Source organism: Acartia tonsa, chromosome 1 (assembly GCF_053477335.1).
Source record: "Acartia tonsa isolate MP-2025a chromosome 1, ASM5347733v1, whole genome shotgun sequence".
Taxonomy (NCBI): Eukaryota; Metazoa; Arthropoda; class Copepoda; order Calanoida; family Acartiidae; genus Acartia; species Acartia tonsa.
The window spans coordinates 16529326-16551152 of NC_137260.1; the positions used below are offsets into that span (position 1 = coordinate 16529326).

The window sequence follows — 21827 nt, forward strand, 5'->3', positions numbered from 1 at the left end:
AATTATATTTAAGTAAGAAAGATATAGGTTAGATAGATAGATAGTTAGATATATAGTTAGATAGATAGTTAGACCAGATATCTTAAAGATAAGACAATGGACGCTAACTTGACAAACACACATGCAAATGTGGTAAAGTCACCCTTTACCACAATATGTACCTCCTTAAGATATCCCATGAACTAGGGAACCTTATTATCACTAGGTAGGTACTTGGAAGATGTAGGCTGGGAGGACTTCTGGGATGGAAGGTCATCTTGGTGAGGGTTCTTCAGGCAGGAAGGTCTTCTTGATGGACTGCTACTTCCTTGTTATATTACAAAGATAATATTTGTTAAATAACAAAGATTTCTTTGGAGTTATATATTTATTTTGACTGTTAACAGTTTCAAAGCAAATACAGAACTGATTTATTACAATAAATATCTCAGCTTTTATACCCGTCAATTCAAATCAGCTGACAAAATATTGCCTTCATTTTTAAAATGGCTGCTTCCATGATTCAAAATGGCTGCCTTCATATTCAAAATGGCTGCCTTTTGTTACCAAAATTTGAATTGACAATAAGAAGATCAGAACATCAATATAGACATTATATACATCATATACATATCATTTATATACATAAAATTTATGATACTAGTAATCAATCTATTGTGTTGTACTCATTTTCAATGCTAGGATATCAGAAAATGCAGTATGTGTGTATCAGAGTTCATGCATATTGATTTTTATTGAACTTTGCACTTTTTACAATAGAGAATGTGAAGAGTATTAAGGTTATATTGCACCTTTATACATAGTTTTGTAATCACACAAGTTTTATTAAGTTCTTCAATCACAAAGATAAGTCTTTAACCATAAAGGTCACTTCAATTGACCGCTAAGGTCTTTGCACAAAACCACAAAGGTTTGTCCTTGACCACAAAGGTCCCTTGATCAACCACTAAGATTCATCCTTGACCACAAAGGTCCAGTCTATCACAAAGGTCCAATATATATGTCCTGGACCACAAAGGTCCCTTGATCAACCACTAAGATTCATCCTTGACCACAAAGGTCCAGTCTATCACAAAGATCCAATATATATGTCTTGGACCACAAAGGTCCCTTAATCAACCACTAAGATTCAGCCTTGACCACAAAGGTATTACTTAATCAATCTCTATAATATAGTTAACCACCAAGGTTTATTTTATCACAAAACCACCAAGGGTAAATATTAACATAGTATTCAAGCTTGGCAAATATAACTAACTTTTTATATTGCCTTGCTTAATACTCCACTATATAATTTCAATTGTTTAAAATCTTGATAACAGAAATTTGTTTATTTATATGTGTCATGACTCGTAGTTTCTATACAAGGATGCTTTACTACACAAATATGATAGACAAAATTACCAATTATTGCTAGAAAAGTTTCAAGACTGATAGTTTGTATCAACCAATCAAATTGTAGCAAAAGTTGCCAAAATTTATAAGCCTATCCAACGAATAAGGGAACGTATTAAATTAATACAACTTTGGTTAGCAGTCCAATGTTAAGACTTTCATATAGACAAACAGATGGACAAATGGAGACAGACTGACAGATCACTTTTACAGAGATAAAAGCCTAACAAAAGATTTAATTAGAAGCTTCGCTTCTAAAAGAATCTGACGGACTAAAAAGCAATCTGGAGTAGACAAATTGTTGACAAAAAAAACTGACAGACCATTTTGTATTTACAAATGTCTGTCTGTAACGCTAATTTTCTAACAACACTAAAATTGAAATATTTTAAACAACAGACATTTAAGATAATTCTTTCTATTACATCCTACTGTGTTATGGACGTATTTGGCCTTGTTGTCATCAGGAAATGATTGAAAGGGGGGGGGGGGGGGTTGGCAATGCTTGGACAGTAAATTAAACTGGTCATCAAAGTTTTAAAAACACATTATTTTATTGGTTGATTGGTTTAAACCAACAGTAACTAAACCTTTAAAACAATAGTTTAAGTTTCATATACCTGTCATATACACATTAGACAGATGTGGTAATTTTGTTTGTCATCATTGGAAACATCTATTTATCGTCCATTGTCTTATTTCTAGGCTTTAAAGGCATAATTTAGCAAAAATTTGCATATATTGATGTACAGTAGAGTACATGCATGCATGAATATATTTTGATTGTAATTTGTAATATAAAGGAGTCTGATCTATTGATCTTATATCTTAAAATTGGTTACAACTTACAACCAAACTAGAGACGGGAGAATGAATAGAGATACTATAACATGAAATTAGAGGGGCAGGGCGAGGTAAATGAAAGACTATTATACATGGTGGACATTTATACCATTGAAAGAGAAGTGGCTTTTTGCAAATCTTATATTTTCCCTTTGAAATAAATATTTTTCTACCACCCCCCTCCCCCCCTATTAAAATAAAGCCCCTGTCCCTTTATATTGAGTGACATACCAGTATACCGGCTGTGGGAGTAAGAGTACGACCCCCTCCCTTTTTTCTCTCTGTCTCTCTATCTCTTACTCGGCTGTTGCAGATTTTAGGGCTGAAAAGTTTGCAAATATCTACAGAGAGAGAGAGAAATGAGAGGGATGCGTCAGATGGGAGGTGGGCTTTAGAAAGGTGGACGTGCCGGGGAATGGAGAAATTATTTGGAAGGGGGGGGGGGGGGAGACATAACATACGCTTTTATGAAAGGAGGGAAGGCAATTTGTGCAAAGTTGCTTGTTTAGTTAGTTCATGTAATTGGCGCAAGGGGTCTCTCTCACCCCGTGTCTCTCTCTCTAAGTTCTATGTTATATATACACACTACTGAGCGTACACAGACACACACACACACCAACGCACAGACAACTGCGTACACACACACACGCATACACTCTGACAGTTGCCATTCGGTTGTCTGAGTCTGGCATCAAGAAGGGAGAGAGAAAGAGAGAGAGAAAGACTCACAGAGTATGAGGGAGGGAGGGGGATACTTTGGAGAGAGACTACGAAGCCGGCACACACACAGACACCTTACATGCAGCGCTATCAAGTTAAAATTTGGCAGATATGCGTTTTTAAATCTAGAAATCATGTTTTGTATTGCATCTCCAATATAGAAACGAAATTTGGTTAAATTTCAACAAATTCATTTAAATAAATAAGAACGACAGGTAATATATAAGTTTTACAACTTTTAGTAAGAAAAAAATCTACTTTTTACGTTGTTTGCCTAAATCATGATCATTCTGAAAATGTTTTCATTTAAATTAATTCAAAAAATGACATAATACTAATTAATTTTGATAAAATTTATTTATAATATGTTTTTTTGTCGCATAATATTTAAAGCATTACATCGCTTGACAGAACACGACATCCCTGTCCAATGCCCACTGAAGGAGAGAGAGAGAGAGAGAGAGCGGCACTTCTCTGACAGTTGGCATTCTGTTGTCAGAGCAGAACTTCAAGTGACAGCAAGAGTTAAGTCAGTGACGTTAACAAATTTCAAAACCACTCGACAAGTGCAGTGCATTATATCAACGATCTATATGCGTAAAGACTTTTCCAAATTAATCCAATCAGCTGATCTATAACCCCCAAAAATCAGCTGATTTCCATAATATTTGACAATTGTGAATTTTGCGCATTTTTTTCCTACTGTTGCAAATTTTATAAATTCGCACATCCACACACACACACTATATACAGTGAGAAGAGAGAAATTTTGTCTCCGGACAAATCTCCCGGAGACTATAGATTATATTATAGTGAAAATAACTTGATAACGGAGTAAATGTGATTATAAAAAACAGTGATTTTTTATATAAAAATCTTGATTTATTAAAAAGATTTAAAAATAACTTATTTGTGTGAGATTATTTATTATGGAAAAAAGATAGCTATATAACGTTAAATTAAAGCTTAATCTTTAAAAAAAAACAGTGAATTATTGTCATTTTTTGCTAAAAAACTAAATTTATTGAAGAACTTCTTAAAAAGTAAGTATTTTTTATTATTTATTGATTATTGGAATTGAATTTATTTAGTTTACATAATTTAAGTTTCGAGTTATGATTTTGGGATCCAAAATTTTCATATTGGATTAAGATTAAGCTCTGGAATCATTTGAGGTTTAGGGATTCGAACCTGGATTCAAATTAAGTTTAAAGAAGAAAGCGTTTTTTTTTTAAAATTATTAATCTTATAATGTTCTAAACCACTTTTAAGGAGGTATTCCTGTTAAAAGTCTTCAATGAGTTTCGCTATTTAGAATTATTTCTAAAAACCTTTTTATTTCTCGAATATACTTGTTAAACTTGCTTTTTTTCATTTTTAGTTAAAGTTAATATTAACGAATTACTTAGGTACCTAAGCTTTATTTAATTCTAATGTTTCTTTTTTATGATTAACATATTTTTTGGTAATTTAAAAGTGTTCATTATTTAATACCTAGGTATTTTTATTTTTATCTTTATAATTTAAATATTCTTTTATTCAATTATTATAATTACTTTCAGGATAATTATCAATAATTTATCATCTAAGATTATTAAAAAAAGAAAAAAGATTAAAAATTCAACATGTTATATTAAACTTCAATTAAAAAACTGTAAATGATTTCCAAAGTACATTTGAAATTAAAACAATGAGAAAACTATTCATAAGAAGGGAAACAAAAACAAAAGAAATAAGTTTAAAACATGAAAATTAAGACGTAGTTCATTCATGGTACATTTACATAAGTAGCTATTACGGACAGACGGACGGACAGACCATAATTGTAGAGAAGTAAAATTCAAATCTCGGACTTAATTATTTTGTAGAGAAAAAAACAATTAAGATTTTATTATGACTTTTTAGTTCAAACCTGCGAAATTTAAAACCAAAAAATGTTGTGCTTCACTGATATTCAAATAATTGATGTAGACAGACCGACTGACAGACAGACAGACAGACATACATACACCCACACACATACACAAACACAAATTAACATAATTTCTTTGCTCTTTGTAAGAAATTAGAATCCTGTAAACAAACCAAAGTACACGTCATTTGTGGCCAAATTTTGTCTTGGCTTTTTAAACTTTGTTTTCCGGTTGTCTGCAGGCTTATTTGGGTGTTATTAATTGGATCATTTATTTGTTTTTTATTATTTTGAATTGCAAATAACCTTTTTTTAAAAGCCTACCTAACTGTTTTAAAAATAAAATAATCATCATCTTTAAAATCTTTAGCTAGTTAGCAGTAAGTTACCTATTTATTATTTAATCCTTTTATTTAAAGAAGTAAAGGGGCCAATAATTTTATTTTATTATTCGCGGAAAACTGTCCATAATACAATGCGATAAATAATTTTAGTAACATTTTAATTAGCAATTTTATTTTTCAGATTTTGTGAGAGGAGAGGTTTGGTGAATTTTAGTTGGTGAGGTTCTACGCAGCAGCTATAACTAAATATATTCTGACGTACAAACTAAACAGCTTCATTATGTGTAAGTGATTTTTAAATAATTTTTACAGGGAAGGAGGGGACAATAGTGGTTGAATTAATATACATCCCTTTTTTCCCTCATTAACACAGATTATTATAGATTTCTACCCCCCAAACATAAGTATTAAGAATTGAAAGAACAATAAATTCATTTCCCATTGTCTTATCCCTTCAAACCTGTTTTTTACAATTTAGTTTTTTGTACATTATTATCAATTTGTATAATTTACTTTGATTTGCGTATTTTTGTTATAATAAAACTTAATATTTTTGTTTGCTTTAAATAGGAGCTTTTACTTTTTGTAATTCTTATATAGGGTTTTAAACTTAATAGGTAGGTACCAATTATTGAACTGGGTGTAACTTTTAATTTAGAAAATAAGTGGGCAATTCGCACCCCTTTAATATGCACACACCCCCTATTATAAACGATATTGTTTATTTAATATTAGAATTGATTATTTCTATCATAGATCATTTTTAAGAATAACATAATTTTTACCTAAGTAGTTTAATAATACTTAAAAGTGATAACAAATCATTAAAAAAGAACAGTTAATTCTAATACATGGAATTTTAATGGACAATCTCGTATTTTGTGTATGTAATCTTAAGTATATAAAGTAGTAAGTTTTTTTTTGTCTGTAGCTTAAGATTTAATAACTACTCAATGGATATAGATGATGTATGTGTATATATTAACAGGGGAAATTTTTCGTCAACTTAGCTTGTTAATATGTACCTCATTTACGGCTAGTTTCGTTCATCCGATAAGAGGGTGGATGGGATGTATCGTTATTTTAGCCAGCTGCGAGCATCACTTTAGCATCAGAGTACATGAAAATCTTGTGCAACATCCAATTAATAATATATCGATTTGCCACTCGTACTTTGCGTAATGCTTAATCCGCTTACAGCTAGTTGACGACACAATAAGACTCTCATAACTTATTTACATATAGTCAACGAAATATCTTCTGAAGACAAATGGGATGGCAATATACATCAATTAATATCCAATCAATTTAATTTTTAAAAGTATTTGTGATGCTTTTTTTAGGAGACAAAGGCCATAGCTAACAAAACTGTTAGTAATTTTATGATTTTTATTCTAATATTCGTGGAAAATTGTCAAAAATACGGTGGTAAACATGACTTTTCAGTATGGCTGAGAACCGGTTTTAATCCAGCGGATATTAATCAGTTTCGAAGCCATACTGGAAAAAAATTCTTTCATTCTCCAGTCCACAGTTCTTAGTTCTTTTGTTTTACAAACATAACATGATTAAAATGATTAAATATTTGCTTTTATCCCCTTCAAATCCACATTTAAAAGTACAAAACACACTCACACACACTCAAAAATATTTAAAGACACAACAAAAAATAAAGTGGAAAATCTATAAGGGATATAATTAAAAAAAATTTATTTACTATACATTCTTACCCATTGTTAATAAACAAAATTTAGATAAGAATCATTGTTTGATTTAAATCAACAAATCCAGATATAGTAAAAGTAATTTAAGATTTTTTAGCCACCGAATGAGAGAACGTTTTAAAAAACTTTTGGTACCAGTATAATTTACAGTCCAATATTTCCCTTGTCTCCTCGAGAAAAAAATATTCCACAATAAATATTGTAATGAAAATCTAACCCAAATCTCCAATAACCATTAAAGATGAAAAGAGAATAAGGGCTTAACCAATGGTGGCAGAGGATGTTAAGCTCCTCAATGATCAAATTATGATAATTGCTCATCAGAAATCAGTCTAGATGCTCCCACTTCCCCTTTTCTTTTTTCCCCGTATGTTCCTATACTGTTTCCAAAAATATGTATCAATATTTTGTAGTGAAAAATAATTTTACTGGCAAATATTAGGTAAGCAATACAAATTAAGAATTGGAAATTCAATGATGTTTAAATAAATGGCATCCATAAGAAAAACCTCAAATTTTCCATTAAACCAAAATTGAAGTTTAACTCACAAAATGTCTAAAAGTTTAGGTGACTTTAAGTGTATTTAAATTCATAAGATACAATGCATGAATTGTCCCCTTTATAACACTAAAAATTGTCAATATTGAGGGGACAGTGAAAAAAAATGATATATATCACCACACTACATGTTGATTATACATTAATATTCACACCCTTTAACCTTACACACCCCCCAGACCCCCATAAATATTAACACACACATACACACACGCACACACACACACAAACACACACACAGATTATAGTAACTAAAAATCAATAATTCGTATTGAACCTTAATCTGACAAATAAGTTTTTTACTGAACGAGATAAGTCTATATATATATGTAGCTTATATTGCTATGGGAAGTGGGGTTATTTAAATTCACATATACATATGAGGTTTTTTGTTATAGACCATTTTTATTGAGGGGGGGGGGGGTAGTGAATTAGTATAGTAAGATTAAATGTTCGCCTTACTGATTAAATGTGGAATAGGATTTTAAAAGTACACACAAGAAAGTTTTTCTTGGCTAAAATTCTGTCTATCTCCCTGTTTTTTTTATGTTTATAAAATCAATGATAAAATGAAAGGGGTGGGTTTTAATTTGTGTCGAACAGTACGAATCGAATGCATTTAGAAGGGCGATGGCAGATTGAGTAAGGGTCCTATTTTGTACACTATATATTCTGTACTTATGTTTTTTTCTAGCTTTACAAATATATTTTTTAGAGGTTTGTATAGTGAAATGTACAAAACAAAGATTTTTTATAATTAGATATTAATTTATTTTTTAGAAACAGTATTTTTGTGGTTATTTGTCATTGTACTTTAAAACTTGTGTATATTATCGAACTACTGAGTAACTTTTAACAAAGGGCGCATTTTATGTTATTTAAACATTTGTTGGAATCTAATCTTTTAATGGGCGATATACCCCACATTTTTACTGTTTTTTGTTATGATGAGTTTTACAATTTTAATCTTTCTAAGTACCTTCACATAAACTATAGTTTTCATTTCTTATAAAAGTACATTTGGAGCAAGTCGAAAATAATAAAAAGGTCTAAAAAAAAATAAAACGGCTGATTGATTACACAGCTTAGTTTTGCATATCATGAGAACCTACACTATCACGAGGTCTACAAAAATTGCAACGCGAGCGCACGTTGGACATAAACGCGAGAAAAAGACCGGGTTAACGCGCATTTGTACTAGTCACGCGCTGCTTGAATGCAAGCAGCCTTCCTTCGTTTTCCTGACTTGATCCGTACATTTTTCGTAGATACGTAAATATAGAATTTCTTTTTATGTCAAGATTTCTCTTAGTTTTTAGGATAACTTTTACAGCTGCGAGTGTGGGAGGTTATTAGTCACTTAATGATTCAAACCACTTTAATTTAAGAGACTTTTTTCTAAAAACTCATATGATGGATGAACATCTTACTATGCTCATATGTTTCCCCTTTAGGGTACTTAGCCTTTTTAAATCGATTTTTAGATATAATGTACCGAAAAAAAATAATAAAAAAATATTATCAAATAAAGAACTAGGTACCGACTTAAAAAATTCCTATACTTAAAAGATTAAAATATTGAAGTGTTTTTGAATTAAGAGTGTCTGTCTGGTGGGTGGGGGTGGTTAGGCTGGAATAAAATCAATATTTTAGTCCCCACGGGGTACAAAATACAAAATCAGTTCATTGTTTTAATTTAATCAATAATGAAAATAACAATTATATACATAATAGATTCCTTATTTTGCTATATAAACAATCGGATTAGATATTGTTTTGTTAAAAGGTTAGCTCTACAAAAAGGCTTTTATACATTTAAAAAGAATTCTTCTTTTTTACCATATAGTCTTCAAAATTTGAATATTTTTAATGTTTTTTTATGATTTTGACAACGTTTGCTTTTAATTAGTAAAATGCTATACTCCTTACATAGAAATATCCCTTTAATATATCACACTGTTTATACTATAACATAAAGTAGTATATTCTTTTTGCCTGAAGCCTAAGATCTCAAAAATCGCTGGTCTTTATGGGTTGTACTCTTTCAGGAAGGGTTCTAAATGTCTTAAAGTTTATGGCTATTTTTCTGAACAACCCCGCCATCCTATATTGGCTAGGGGTGGAGCAGCTAATAAACATTAATTTAAAAGTTAACAACAATACCTGTAAAAAAATGTAAGAATTTCGCTGACTGAAGGAACGCGTTGTTAAAAAGTTGCATAGGGAAAATAATGTGTGAGGCTATTTATTTACTGGGATTTAAACCCATTAGCTGGAGGAGAATCGGGATTTAAACCCCCTTAAATTTGTAACTATAACAGTAGATTTTCAGTTATTTAGAGCCTGAAAGTTTGCTGTAATTATTTTATAAATATTAACCGCAGAAACGTACTTTAGGACACAGTTAACTTGTGTTCACATGAAAATATATCATGATTATGGATTCTAAGTCTCCAAATTTATCGTTGCAAGAACAAAATTGTTCATAAGAGCAGAGACATATGTTATAATACCAAAAACTGTAATTCCAAGTAATCATTTTAAATAAAATTTTTAAAACAGATGCGAGCACAGAGTTTTGTCAACGGGGTGTACTCATAGAGGAGATAAAAAAAGAAGGCAGACCTTATCAAACTAAATTTTAAGGCGGCGTTGTTGAGACCTCTACTACACCCTCTTATTGGAAACATGAATCATGTAAGAACTTTTGTCCCTAAATGATATTTGTAAACAATTAGGTAGAAAAAATGATTTTATTAGTATTTAATCATTCTTTCCCTCTGAAGTTTACCAGCTACAAAAGACAGAATTTCTCACAAAGACCTAAAGGGGAGAAGGAGATTTTTTAACGACCATTTGCATTTCCCTAAAGATCTATACATGATTTGTAATTTAAGGTAATTTAAGGTATTTTTTGATATTAAAAAAGTGTCTTTAAGGGAAAACGCCAGAATATGTGAAGGTCTTAATGAATTAGAGAGTTGCTGAGAATCTATTAATAAAGAATAGACTGTTCTCTCTCTCTAATAACATTTCACCACAAATCTTTCCTTTCTTCTTTAGAAAGATTTAGAGTCCTGCTATGTTGACTTAACACCCTCTAATGGCCTGCTTGCAGGTGTCCCAGCAATGTTGGCAAATATTAGCAGCCTGAAATAGCTAATTTTGTGATTTATGACCTCTATTTTCATGCTTAATATGGAAGTACTTAAGTAGGTATTATAAGTCGTATTTATTAAGTAGCTACGCTTTTGACTTTTTGCTTTAATATTGATCAAAGTTTGAAACTAATAGAAAGATTAAATCATTTTAAAATAAAAGTTTAAAATTGATGTAGAGATTTTCACATGACATAATTTTTGCTGTTGAGACGGGCAAGCCATAGAAGTAGAAAAGAATTGATTCTGTAAATCAAAGTTTTTTTTAAGGATTTTAGGAACACTTATTAGAAGAGAGGGAGGGGAGGGCTTAGCTTCCTTTTATACTAAACATAATCAACCCTTTCTTTAGGAGACCATTAGTTTTAAGTAAAAATTCCTAAGTACCTCCCCCCACCCCTCCCTAAAAAGTTTCTCAAGGGGTTAAAAAGTTATATAACAAATGTGACAGGACAGCCAGATTTAAAGGGGGTTGGAAGGGTTGTGATTAATTTCCAAATGCCCCCCCCCCCCTAAAAAAACGAAGGATGGAATTTAAATCCTTTTTTATTGTAGCGCAACTGCTCCAAGATTTTGGTCTGTTCGTCTGTGTGTATAAAAATATCTTATTTTGTTATTGTCAGCTTCACCACAAGGGTGACGAGAGAATGAGGGTCTTACCTCACCCAAAATAGTTATACACCTTCCCTGGACCTATTAAAAGCTTTACTGCAACGGAGAACCATATCGGTTCAGTGGTTATTGAGATCATTCACAACACACACATATATATCCTTATTCTTTATTTTAAGTATTTTTTTTCTGTAAATTATTAATATTATTAGTTTGTTATTGCTGCGCTACCTATGAAAATTATTAATGTTGTTATCCCTCTCAAATTTTGATATTAAAGTTAGCAGGAGAAATTTTTGTTGAGTGCACTATCACTTTCACACATCTATATAATATAATATTTTCAAATATGGTTTCGAAACCGATTAATATCCGCTGTATAAGAACTAGTTCTCTACTGAAATATCATGTATAGCATCGTATTACAGACAATTATCCGCAAAAACTTGGCCATCGGCCCCTCGGGTCTAACAAAACTGGTTACAATCTTTAATAATTTTTATTTTTATATCAGCGGAAAGCTGGCTTTAACACTATGCGATAAATAACTATTCATCTGCTTTATACTTATCACTAGCGGCTTCGCCCCTAGCCTCTAGGGGCTTTGCCCCAAGAAAAAAAATAATTTTCTGCACCAGCACCAGCAGCACCAGCTGCACCAGCTGCACCAGCAGCACCAGCTGCACCACCAGCACCAGGAGAATTTTTTGGGAGGGGGGTAAATTTTCATTTTTGGGGGGGTTGGGGGTGTCCCACCCCCCAAGAAAATAGCTTAAAACCACCACAGGACCGATAGGTATATACCCTGAAGAGTAGAATCCAATCGGTTCAGTGGTTACAGAGATCTTAAGCTTCAGACAGACAGACGGACAGACGGACAGACATCAAGCTACTTTGTATTATAGATAGAAGGACATCTCAATTTATTTGTATTTTTGCGCATAAAAAAAACACTATGCGGATGACTTGATATTATGCGGAAACGAATGCACACCACATTCTTGAACTGGTTGAAAATTATAAAATTAGTATCTGTCTCTGGTAACCCATTCTTACCCCTCAACATTTCCGTTGTGTCATTATTTTTAGTAGCGAGGCAAATCTACAATTTTAAATGACCATCCGCCTGTCTGTCTGAAACATTTTGTAGGAAAATTTAATATAGTATTTTTTTCGATGATTCCCCATACCAATGTGCATCTATTATAAACCTTACTTGGACCGTTGTCATGCTACAATAGACAAATTTACACATATCTAAAACGGTTTCGTGATTTTCTACGATTTTTGCTCTTGAACTCACTTTGTATGCCCATCTATGGTTTTCTTGTGCTTTGCTGCTTATGGATGTTGTCATCCTTGTGTCTTAACTTTTTGGGTCAAATGAAAATCTAAATTTAAAAATTAGAGGTTTTCATATTAAATAACACAGATTCTTAAAGTCAAAAACAAGGATATTTGTAATATAAGCTAACGATAATTTTTTAAAGTAAATCTGATGATAACGTGATTGATTTTTAACAATTTGCATATTTTTAAATCCTTAAAATCAGCTAACAAGTAAGGGACTTATTGGTGACTGACATATTCAAGATATAGAGTAGCTCTGTTTTTTTTTCAAAAATATATCTGGCTTTAAATAGAAAAAAAGCATTAACTTACAATATATTCCAATTGATTCTGTTTTTTTAAACGTTTGTATGGGTTTGGAAAAATCACTCCTATGAAGAACTTTTCCCAAAAATTGTTTTTATTTTTAAGTGTCAGAAATTAAGAGATACCTAAATATTTCAATGACTTTAGTTTAAAAATCTATAGGGTTTAGTTTTGTTAAGGTGTATAGGTGTATAGGTGTTTAGTTGTCTATAGGAGTAACATTTCCAGTATAGCTTCTAAACTGAATAATATCCTCTGTATTAGAATATCAGAATCTTTAATATCCGCGGAAAGCTGTCTATTATACGATGCGATAATTAACTATTACTATGTAAAGCTGAATAATCTAAAAAATAGCAAAGATAATTTCTTTTATTTAATTTCTAAATATTTAAAATCAGTGTCAATTGAGAACCGTGCATAGAACAATCCCTTTTCCCCTGATTTTTGGACAGCTTTTTCTAGCCATCTTCTTTTCTCTCCTTTAAGATGAACATGTGTCAAATTTTCTAGTTTTGGATTTGGGTCTGAATATTGAAATTTTTAAGATAAGGATCTTGAAAGAGGTTTTTTTTGGAATTGGGAGATGATGGTTCGAGAGGGGGGGGGGGGTGGGTTAGAGATTTTTTAAAGAAATAGAATTGGGAGGGGCATTAAAAAGTTAGCACGATACATTCCCATGCTCTAGCCATACAGAAGAATTCATCTATCTATTTGTATATCTCTCTAGAGGCAGGGATCTTAAGGGATAAGCCAAGGGCCGATGTACATCCCAAATGATTATTACTCTGTAAAATAAAATTATTGGTTGAAAAGTTTGGTCACTACTAGTTTGAAACCAAACCACCAAAAATCAATTAAAGTACCCAAAGTTTTTAGCACAACTTGATTTTAAAACTTTTGGTACCTCAATTGTTTACAGTCAATTGTCTCCTACCTCCCTGAGCTGGAGGGCTTTCATCTTTTGTACTTTTAGACAAAATGAATCCAAAAACAGTTTCTTGATTTCATATTTAAAAGTTTGTATTAAGGGTTAGGACAGTTAAAAATAGAGTAATTCCCCCTTAATTGAAAATAATTGGGGTGGGGAGGGGATTGGTTAGTTTCTGATATTATTGTTAAAACTTAGTACCAGAAGTTTTTGAAAATCTTCAAATGAGAAGTTAATTTCAAAAGTACATATTACAAGGTCAATCAATGTTTTTTTTTCTGTCAGGGAATTTTTGCTGAGATCTTTTGCAACAAATATTGTTAGAATTTAAGAGTTAACAAGACACAACATAATTTGTAAAAAAAGCTATGTATGAAGTGAATAAATAAGCACCGTTTTCATTTCAGCCAAAAAACTTGTTGTTTAAAAGATCGTGAATTTGTTGTAAAATTTTCAAGTTGAAATACAAGATAGATAGATTGTCTGTCTGTCTGTATGCAGTGTTTTGGCTAGACTTTCTCACCCTCCCCCCCCCCTGCTACTCTTTTCTATATCTCTTTCCTTTCCCTTCTTTCTGTTTCGTCTTTCCCCTCTCCTAGTTTTGAAGTGAAGATAATCTAACAATTGGATACCGTCTGATGCAAAAACTGTTTTTGTGTAAATATATTTGTGCGTGTGAGCGTGTGAGTGTGTGTGCGTGTGAATGTGTGTGTAGTATTATATACTACATATATAATCGTTTTTTAAGTCTATCTCTAGGCTTCACAGACTTATGTCAACGATATACTAACTTTAACAAGTGAATATGTTTCTTTAAAAACACTTAAAACATTTAATAGCAAAACCGTAGCAAAATCGTTTAAAAATCTTATTAGTACCTAGCGAAGCAACAACAAGAAAACAACATTTTTTATTATAAAAGAAAAAGCATTAATTAATAATTCACTTTTTCGTAGTAACGGACGTTCATACTTTACTTATAGAGTAGCTGTGCTATTTTAATAGAAAAGTTTCCTACTCGAAGGAACACCCCCATGTCTTGTATACTTGTACAAAATGTACATACACCTACATAGATAAATGTGTGCGAATTTAAATGACCAACATTAAGCACTAACTATTTCAATATTTATTTTTATTGTTTGTCTTTTTTTCTTAGTGTAATAAATTACCAAAGTCTGGACTTGAGATTTTTGAAATTAAGTGTACAAAACATTCAGCGTTAGGTATTGGTCATCGGATATGTTTGCAAATTAAAATTTTGCCAGGCTAGTCTAGAACATGTGATTCAATACATACATTTAGTCTCAATATATAGATTAGTGTTGCTATACATTAGCAGATATTTCTTTCTTATTTGTTATCAGATTTGTAATTCTGTTTTGTCTAAATCACATCCAATTTAAAGTATTACCACTAAAAACCTATATCTACTCATTGCTATCCTAATTATAACATTATAAGGCTAGATTTATGTTGGAATAATAAAAAAGTTTTTTAAAACAATTTGTTTTATTGAAAAAACATGCAACAGACTTTGTTTCTTTTGCACTAAATATGTGAGTATACTAATAATGATTGACTTAACAGTTGGATAACACGATCAATTTCCTTGGATATAGATCATATGATTAATTTAAGTTTAACTCGGGAATTATTATTCATAGAAATCGCAGAAATAACAAGCTAATAGAAAATTAAAAGTTGATAAATATTCATTCTATGATTGTAGATTTAAAAATCTGCCTTTAAAGAAGAAGTATATCCTAATAGATTTTCTAAACTTATGGAAATTGATCATTTAATTTGTTTTGCATGTCTTTTGACACTATTTAGCCCAACATTCAGTCTATGGCTAATTTGTATGTTAAGATAAAAAGTACAAAAATGTCTAAAACTGAACACTAAAAAAATAATTATCATACTGGGCAAGCTAAATAGATCAATGTGCTTTGTAATAATTGAAAATTAGTCAAATGTTGTTACTGATTTCCTGACTATCAAGTTATTCTGTAAATGAAAAAAATACAGACTTTAGCTGCTTGGATAAAACACCTTCATTTTAAATTATCGAATACACATAAAATTCCAATGACATAGTTTTAGCCTGGACTTTAAGGTATCAAAGCTGCTCTAAAATAAGAAATGTTTGTAGGAACATTTTGGGTTACGTAAATTCCTTTGCTATCAATTAAAGATATTATGACCACTGCTCTATAACTCACTTTATCTGTTAGACACTGACAATTTTTAGTTTTTTATTCTGTTCTAATGGATGTTGTCATCCTTGTTAATTGTTTTCCTTGCATTAAAAATTATACTTTTTTTGCCCAATAGAAATATTTTATCCCTATCTCCATCTCTCCAAGGACATTTATACAACTTGGCTTTTATGTATTTTGTCAATTAAGATAGTTGTGATTAGATTCTTTATTAGAGTCGAAGTTCAATTTTTCCCTTTGGAATTTCTAAACAACTTTGCTTTTATAAAATGAGATTTGACACTATCAAACGCCTTTCTCAAGTCTAAGTGAATATTTTTCACAGAAAGCATTTAAATTTTCCTACTTTCCTGTGTAGGTATTTAAGTTACTTTTCAATCCTTTTTAAGTTTGATTTGGTCCAGTTGGAGTAAGCAATGCGCCTATTTTTTATTTGATTTCCACGTAAATATTTTAACTTTTTTTTCTTTTGATTAACAGATAACATTCTGTACAGAATTTGAGGCCAATGCCCTCAAGAAAAAGCATAATTTTTTTAATATTTGTTTTTAAGAAGAATTTACATGTTTTCAAAGCAGTTATCTTTTAAATGATTGCTTATTTCAAAATCATGTATTCATAATAGATCCTTAATTTTTCTGCAGTCAAATTTTGTAGAAAGGGGTTGGAAAGGAGAAAAACCTTTAAAAAAAATTCTGTGTAAATCATCTTGACAGTTAAGTTTTGAAAACTGATGTTTGAATGATGCTGTAACTCTTTAATAGGTGTGGCACCATAACAGCAGAATATACTATTATTATTAAGACATCTAAAAAGAGAGTTTTTAGAAGGCTATTTGTAGAGATTAAAATTGTCGCATATTCATGTTTTTGTCTTAATTCTGTCAGATATTTAAAGCATTTTTTTTTTTTTTTACGTAATTTTATTAAGTATAGGTATTACTAATTTAAGTATTATTGAATAAACATCCAAGGTTTATAGTGAAGCCTTACCATGTAAGCTGCGAATTGAGAAACTGCCACCAAAAAAAATTCAGATGCGAAACATCTTTACAAGTTCTTATGTCTGATTTATGGTAAACCTAATTTTCCGTCGATTTTGTTTGCTTCAACTTTATGTATTTTATTTTTTAAGGAACTCTATCCCTTTAACGAAAGTTTTGAATCCTTACTCTGCATTTAGGGCCGTCAAGGGGGAAGGGTGCTAAACTTTTAATTTTCAATTTTTGCCCCCCCCCCCTAAAAAAAAAATAATAAAAAAGCTTGGACGTCTTTGTCTTTATCTTTGATTTTTGTCATTTTTTCTAAAACCCCCTTGAAAAAATGGAGCCCCTAGTTTTATATAACACGCCCCCGCCCCCCCCCCCCCTCCTGCAGAAATGTTTTTTCCTGTCATGACATTTCCTTGGCTATAATACTCAACATTAGATTTAATTTTTATGGATATATTGGTAATAGAATGAATGGGATTGTAAATTAAATGTATTATATGTAATATGTATACATAACTAACATAATCTAATCTGTAAAACCTCTAAGGGGTCACCTTTTAAGTATCTAAACTCACCAAATACATTCGATGGGACAATTTGAATGTAATAATGTTTTATCCATGCTTATTATTTCCCGCAATTTTTCCCCTATGTATATGTTAGTGCCACCACTTGCCTCTTTTCTAAAGTGTCATGCAATAATTTTACAACGTGTAAGTCATCTTTTCAAAAAAGGCGGTTCTTATTGCTATTAATTTGACAGAATTACAGTAAATATTTGCCTGGTATAGCCGGTCTAATGATGTTATTGTGCTATTAAAAGTGGGCTAAAGGAACTACTTTTATATCAAGTTGGTAGGGTTCAAAGCTAACATCAAAGGGGTGATATATGGGGTGACAACAATGTTTACATCCATAAATGACGCAGCAAACTTAAATATAAATGCTAGACGAGTATATTTTATAAGTAGAAAAAATATTTTATCTAAAATTCATTATTTTTCTGGTTTTTAAGTGTCAAAAAATACCAAGTAATAATCTAAATATGTTTTTTAATATGTAAAAATGACTAAATAATAAACATGAATTTAGATTTGTTCATCTCATGTTAATGAATATTCTAAATATATTATGTCACATTTTTAAACATATTTAAGACAAGAGATATAGGGATATGATAATAGAAATAAAATAACACTTACTATTGGGGGAACAAGCTAATGCAACTATTATTACTTTAGCTTATTTTTATATATCTGGGAGTAAAAAAATGCCGCTTTTTATTACGTACAATAGCAGACAATACATGAAGAACTGTAAAATCCATAGATTTTAAGGGATTACAGTAGCCATCGAATGGTAAATGATATTTTTTTTGCAAATCTAATGTGTGAATTACTGCCTTAGGTAAATGGTTAACTTCTGAGGCAATAAAGGATTGTAAATTGATTAAACCTACATTAAATAAAAAAGTATTACTTTTGATTTTTCAAAACTAATTCTTCTTGATTACCTGTTGTTCCATCCCTTAATCCATGAATTTAAGAGAAACATTTTAACACCCACATGATGAATTAATAAGCCTTAAGTACTTAACAAAAATTTACACGAAAAATAATTCATTTAAGACGTAAAGAAAAACAAATATACACTAATTTTACTCTTGAAAATTAATTAAACAAAAATTATGAAGGCTAATTAAAATTGGTCTAATTAAACTTCTAAGTATATTTTTTTACAAAGTTAAAATTTGAGATTTTAAGTTTTTAATTTGATTTTAAGCCTTTTTAAATGTTGATAAAAGTAAAAAGGGATAGTTTCTTAAGATAATTTTGTTTGCATTAAATATGGTCTATTTTCACAGATTTAGCATTTGAACAATGTTATTGTTAGTGGAGCCTAATTTTTTAAGCGTTTTTTTTTTAAAACTATAATCTATATACCTATCTTTCAATTAATAATCTTTCCAGTATTGCTTCGAAACCGATAAATATCTGCTGGATTAGAACCGGTTCTCAGCCATACTGAAAAATCATGTAAAGCATCGTTTTATAGACAATCCCATGAATATTAAAATGAAAAAAATAATCCAAAAACAGCTTTCTGCGGATATTAAAATTTAAAATAGAAGATTAAAACCAGTATTTTTTTATTTAATTATCCGAGGAAAGCTGTACCAGACAAACCTATGTAATGGAACAACCTCTTATATTTTCAATGCAAAAACTCACATATAAAATACATGTATTGCATTATAAATGAATGAAATATTCATGAATTTTGTCAGTATTAATTAGACTGCTGCTGTGCAGAATTTAGGCAAACAAAATCATTGGGCTTTATACATTTCAACCAATAAAAAGGCCACTGATATAAAATTTGAGTAGTAGTACCTAGTAATGAACATATAAAGCCCTAAGTTTTTATCAAATTATTATAAATGTCTACATATTGAATTCCTTCTAACTAATTAACTAAAATCTAATTTAGGGGTTAAAGAAAAATAAGTTCTATCTAAAAATTTGCATTTTTGTGAAAACCCCAGCAAAATTTCACATTTGAAATGGCTACAATTACAATTTTTTCGTCTCTCTTTTTACATTGAAAAAAGTAACTGCGCTTGTCAATTGTGCACTTTTAGAAACCTTGCAATGATAAACAAGGTTGGTGGGTTTGGGCAGCAAAAAATTTAAATTAAACATTGACACTGGGTATAAAATATACGTGGATGTAATGACAGAGGATTAACTGTCATCAATTTTGCTTGCTAACATGGAACTTATTGGTTTGAGGGGATTGGATTGGGTAAAGGGGGTATCGTTAGTTTAGTCCGTTGCAAGTTTCACTTTATTAGAGAACATAAAAATCTGGTGTAACATCCAAGTAATAATAAATCGATTACCAGAACAGATAAGATTTAATATTCAAGTAAACATAAATTGGAAGATCATTGAAATATTTTGATTTTTTAGTAGCGAAGCTACTCTATAATTCGAAATGTCCGTCCGTCCGTCTGTCCGTCCGTCTGTCCGTGTAAGACAGAATAGGGGAAACGTGATTTTCTCGGCTCCTATTAAAGATAGACAGCTGAAATTTTTTGACAGCATTCCCATTATTAAGGAGCACATTTAACAATAAAACATCAAGGGCGGTCGGACCCCCTTTTAGCAGGTTTTAGGCTATTTTTGTATGTTTCACATTTTTCTCCATATCTTCAGTGTTAATGGTCCGATTTTCAAAATTTTTTCAGTTATTGATATCAAAATTAAATTTCCTGTCGTTTACAGAAAACAACCATGACGGTCACACTGCCATTTTGCAGGTTTTAGGCTATTTTTGTATTTTTCACATTTCCACCATATCTTCAGTGTTTATGGTCCAATTTTCAAAATTTTTTCAGTTATAGATATGAGAATTAAATTTCCTGTCGTTTAAAGAAAACATCCATGACGGCCAGACTGCCTTTTTGCAGGTTTTAGGCTATTTTTGTATTTATCACATTATTCTCCATATCTTCAGTGTTTATGGTCCGATTTTCAAAATTTTTTCAGTTATAGATATCAAAATTAAATTTCCCGTCGTTTAAAGAAAACAACCATGGCGGTCAGACTGCCTTTTATCAGGTTTTTGGCTATTTTTATATGTTTTAAATATTTCCCCATATATTTGGTGTTTTTGGTCCAATTTTCAAACTTTTTTGGGATAAATACACTTTAAATCTACTTTTACGTATTTCCATCCACGATTTTTTGTGCTTCGCTACTTATGGATGTTGTCATCCTTGTTTCTCATTAAGTTTCCCCCCAATTTTAGTGGCTTTTTCTATTTTGCTTCTTTGGAACCACAATTGAAAATTTAAATATGCATATCCTTTTCATGTATTTTTAATGCTACATATCTATAAATTTTAGGGCTGGTAAGAAGTTAAAATCTTTTATTTTTTTCTATAGGGAGAGATATTGGTCTAAAATAATACCCTTAACCAATAATGAATCTTAATGGTTGTATAGACGTGCAATGGTAGGGTTAAAGGGGGTATTTATCCCCGCAAACGTTGAAACCCCTCAAATAAAAAGCTTGGCTGCCTTACAAACTAGCAATGTCGAAACTTTAGCACCAATAATTTTGATCTATAGAATAATAATTTTGTCCAGAGTTCATTTTCTTATCCCTTATTATCCCTGATTATTTGGGTCTGCTCAGAAAGCACATTGTCTTCCTTGTTTATTGTTGAATTTCTATCAAACAAATTCACAATTTTAATTAAATATGTATAAGAAAAATCTAAATTTTAAATCTTTTTTAATAAGGGGGTTGTTTTTAGGAGTTTTTTTTTCTTTATATTTATTAAATAAATGTTTATTGCTATTAATTTAATCAGCAACTCCTATAATTGCTGCGCTTCTAATAGATTGATTGTCCTTTTTTGTATGTGCAATGTGCATTTAATCCAAAACTGTTACAAAGCTTTATCCATAAATTTAATCCTATTATAATAAAAAAATGTATGTATATTCATACTTATGGATAGAGCGTTATTTAAAGAGGTAGATTTATTGAAAGTCTGTAAAAATTTAATGATTTACCATCTAGGTATCAAAATACACTTTTGTTATTCAATGAACACTTAATGTAACTCAAAAAAATTATTGTTAAAAGAGGAAAAGAGGGAACATTGGGCTTTATATACTACATTGGTACCCATAGTTTTATACCTAACCATTTTATCCATTGGCTTAATACTTTTGGGCACTTTATTT

The 21827-nt window shown here is 30.7% G+C and overlaps 1 protein-coding gene across 1 annotated transcript in view; it reads left to right on the top strand.

Moving 5' to 3' along the window:
* Positions 1-3387: 3387 nt before the first annotated feature.
* LOC145313821 (uncharacterized) overlaps positions 3388-21827 on the top strand; it is a 104028-nt gene continuing 85588 nt past the window's right edge. Inside the window, exons 1-2 of the mRNA XM_080153461.1 lie at positions 3388-4001; positions 5396-5498. Of these exons, the coding sequence (XP_080009587.1) occupies positions 5495-5498 (4 nt within the window). The 5' untranslated portion in view covers positions 3388-4001; positions 5396-5494. The remainder of the gene's footprint in view (positions 4002-5395; positions 5499-21827) is intronic.